The sequence below is a fragment of the Carlito syrichta genome, unplaced genomic scaffold (assembly GCF_000164805.1).
Source record: "Carlito syrichta isolate Samal-C Ts95f unplaced genomic scaffold, Tarsius_syrichta-2.0.1 Scaffold305831, whole genome shotgun sequence".
Classification (NCBI taxonomy): domain Eukaryota; kingdom Metazoa; phylum Chordata; class Mammalia; order Primates; family Tarsiidae; genus Carlito; species Carlito syrichta.
In genome coordinates, this window is record NW_007249927.1 from 229,275 (window position 1) to 232,267 (window position 2,993).

Genomic DNA, 2,993 nt, shown 5'->3' on the forward strand with positions numbered 1-2,993 from the left:
CCAAGTTGCCCAGGTGGGTCTCAAACCCGCGGGCTCAGGCAATCTACTCACCTCAGCCTCTCAAAGTGCGGGTTACAGGCTGAGCCACCGAGCCTGACTCCCCTTGGTTTTTGTTAAGTGTAAATTCTAATGCTATGTTAGAAGAAATCTATCATGGTTGAGTTTATCAACATCAAAGGAAAAAAATGTTGGGATGTTTAAAATGTTCAGTAACCTACTCTTCGGCCTGCTTGTGCCATCATCATTTTTGTGCTATACCTTAATGTCCTCTTGACTTAGTGTTAAAAGTTTACCCTCTTGTTACAGCCTGCCTGGGTTCCTGTGCCCACTGACCAAAACTGACATGGCCATTAGAGTGGAGAAGGAGTTTAATAATATCACAAAGCAGCTGAGGGAGGAAAGCAAGAAGAATTACTCAAATCTACCTTTTCAAGAATTCGGGGAATAGGGTTATATTTTTAGTACTTTTTAAAAGAAATTTGCCTCTATTTATTTATTTGAGTTAGAGGTCTCGCTCTGGCCCAAGCTGGAGTGCAGTGGCATCATCACGGCTCACCCCACCCTAGAACTCCTGGGCTCAGGTGGTCCTTCCACCTCCCAAATAGCTGGAACTGCAGATTCTTGCCCACACACCCAGCTAATTTCATTTGTTTTTTAGAGACAAGATCTTACTATGTTGACTAGACTGGTCTTGAACTCCTGGACTCAAGCAATCCTGCCTTGGCCTCCCAAAAGTGCTGGGATTTTTTTTTTTTTTTTTTTTTTTTTTGAGTTGGAGTCTCACTCTCTCGCCCAGACTGTAGTGCAGTGGCTGCCCCCAGCCACCGCAGCGTTGACCTGCTGGGCTCCGGCAATCCTTCCACCTCAGCCTTCCAAGTAGCTGGAATTTCAGGCGTGCGCTACCATGCCCGGCAAATTTTTAATTTATTGTAGAGATGAGGTCTCACCAAGTTGCCCAGGCAGGTCTCGAACCCGCGGTCTCAGGCAATCCACTCACCTTAGCCTCCCAAAGTGCTGGGATTACAGACTGAGCCACTGAGCCTGGCTAGTGCTGGGATTTTAAAGGAACTAGGTGGGCAGAGGGAGAGGGTCTGTTGGTGGGTGATGTCATGAAGGGCCAATGTCAAGACAGTCTTTCTGATAGAGGACTTCCTGGTGTTTTGGCCTGGGAAGGGATTAGGGTCCACCAGAGTACAAAGTCTGAAAAAGATCTCAAATGCCATTCTTAGGTTTTACAGTAGATGCTGTCTATAAAGTCCCATGGCCACTAGTACTACACCCTGCCTTCCGTCCAGCCTTTATGGAGGTAGTCTAGGAGGAAGGTGTTGGGGGAAGGTAGGGTCTCTGGAAATTGACATGGCTGTTCTCAGGCGGTCTTAGTTCCATTGTTTTAAGAGAGATTGTATTGATAAGCCTTGCCCCTCTCCCCAGGGGTCAAAAGGTAATTTTATAAAGACAGTTGCACTCTAATTAGTTTTCTTAGTATAATTATGCCATATTTTTTATACCCATATTCGTTTTTTGAGTGGTTGGATTGTGTTAAGAAATTACATGAATGGGTGAGGTGCGGCGGCTCATGCCTATAATCCCAGCACTATGGGCCAAAGTGGGCCCAGGAGTTTGAGACCAGTCTGGGCAACATAAACCACCATCTCTATTAAAAAGAAGAAAATACATGAATGATATTTTAAAGTATTCAGAACATCTTAATTCTGAGTTTGCTTCAGAAAGTGAGAATGTCACATCTATAAATCTCCAGCAATTAACCTTTAAAGTTTTTTTTGTTTTATAGGAACAAGAGTACAGCTGTGTAGTAAAGATGCCTTCTGGTGAATTTGCACGTATATGCCGAGATCTCAGTCATATTGGAGATGCTGTTGTAATTTCCTGTGCAAAAGATGGAGTGAAATTTTCTGCAAGTGGGGAACTTGGAAATGGAAACATTAAGTTGTCACAAACAAGTAATGTCGATAAAGAGGAGGAAGCTGTAAGTAGTTGTTAAGTAAATAGAAAATACTTTGAAAGGAATTGTAACATTGCTTAACACGGGTTAATTGTTAAAGAAGAATGGACAAAATTGCATCCTAAGTAATGTGTGAAAATTGAAAGATTATGCTGAAATCTGCAAGTGATTTATAAGTCCCATACAATGAGAAGTTTATGAGAAGGGACTACAGATTCAGTGTTGCTTTTACAAACCACAAATCAGTGGGTTTGTGGATCAAGTCCACATATTTGAGGATAGGTTTGGGGAGGTAGGTGTCTAACCTTTAGCTATGTGGAGTGAGCATAGAATAGCGACTTAACAGGATGTAGTTGGGGTAAAAGTCTGTTGTGAGCGCTTACATAATCCTTATATTACCTATGTGTTGAAGGTCCAATTGCTACCTCATATTAAAGGTGGAGAAGCAGGCTCTGCACAAACTTGTGACGATGTAGTCAAAGTCTAAGAACCACTAAAGCTAGAAACTAGATGCCATGCAACTAAATATTAAATACTGACTAGCATGTAAATTCCTAAGCTTTTCCCCCCATTATTTGAAAATAAGAGTGCCACATCTTTAAATTTCCAGAGTCCTCATTCAACCAAAAGATAACTCCTATTCCTAAATCAAGGTTTTCCTATAATCAAGTGTTTCTTTATGTCCTTATTTATTATACACTAATAAATATGGTTATTACAGTAAAATTTTTAAAACTGGCTGGGCTCGGTGACTCAGCCTGTAATCCCAGCACTTTGGGAGACTGAGGCAAGTAGATTGCCTGAGCCCACGGGGTTGAGACCAGCACGGGCAATTTGGCGTGACCTCATCTCTACAAAAAAAATTAGCCAGGCGTGGTAGCATATGCCTGTAGTTCCAGTTATTTGGAAGGCTGAGGCAGAAGGATCACTGGAGCCCAGGAGGTCGACACTGTGGTGGCTGTGAGCGTGCCACTGCACTCCAGCCTGGACAATGGAGTGAGACCCCAACTCAAAAAAAAAAATTTTTTTT

General features: G+C 42.6%; 2 protein-coding genes across 3 annotated transcripts in view; both read left to right on the top strand.

The window, feature by feature from the left end:
- The window catches only part of TMEM230 (transmembrane protein 230), a 27,442-nt gene that overhangs the window by 8,731 nt on the left and 15,718 nt on the right, over positions 1–2,993 (top strand). Inside the window, exon 3 of the mRNA XM_021714874.1 lies at positions 1,432–1,441. The gene's annotated coding sequence lies outside the window, so the exon portion shown is untranslated. The remainder of the gene's footprint in view (positions 1–1,431; positions 1,442–2,993) is intronic.
- Positions 1–2,993, top strand: part of PCNA (proliferating cell nuclear antigen) — an 8,121-nt gene that overhangs the window by 3,287 nt on the left and 1,841 nt on the right. For both annotated transcript variants that reach the window (XM_021714871.1, XM_008062798.1), the window contains exon 4: positions 1,793–1,987. In XM_021714871.1, the coding sequence (XP_021570546.1) occupies positions 1,793–1,987 (195 nt within the window). The remainder of the gene's footprint in view (positions 1–1,792; positions 1,988–2,993) is intronic.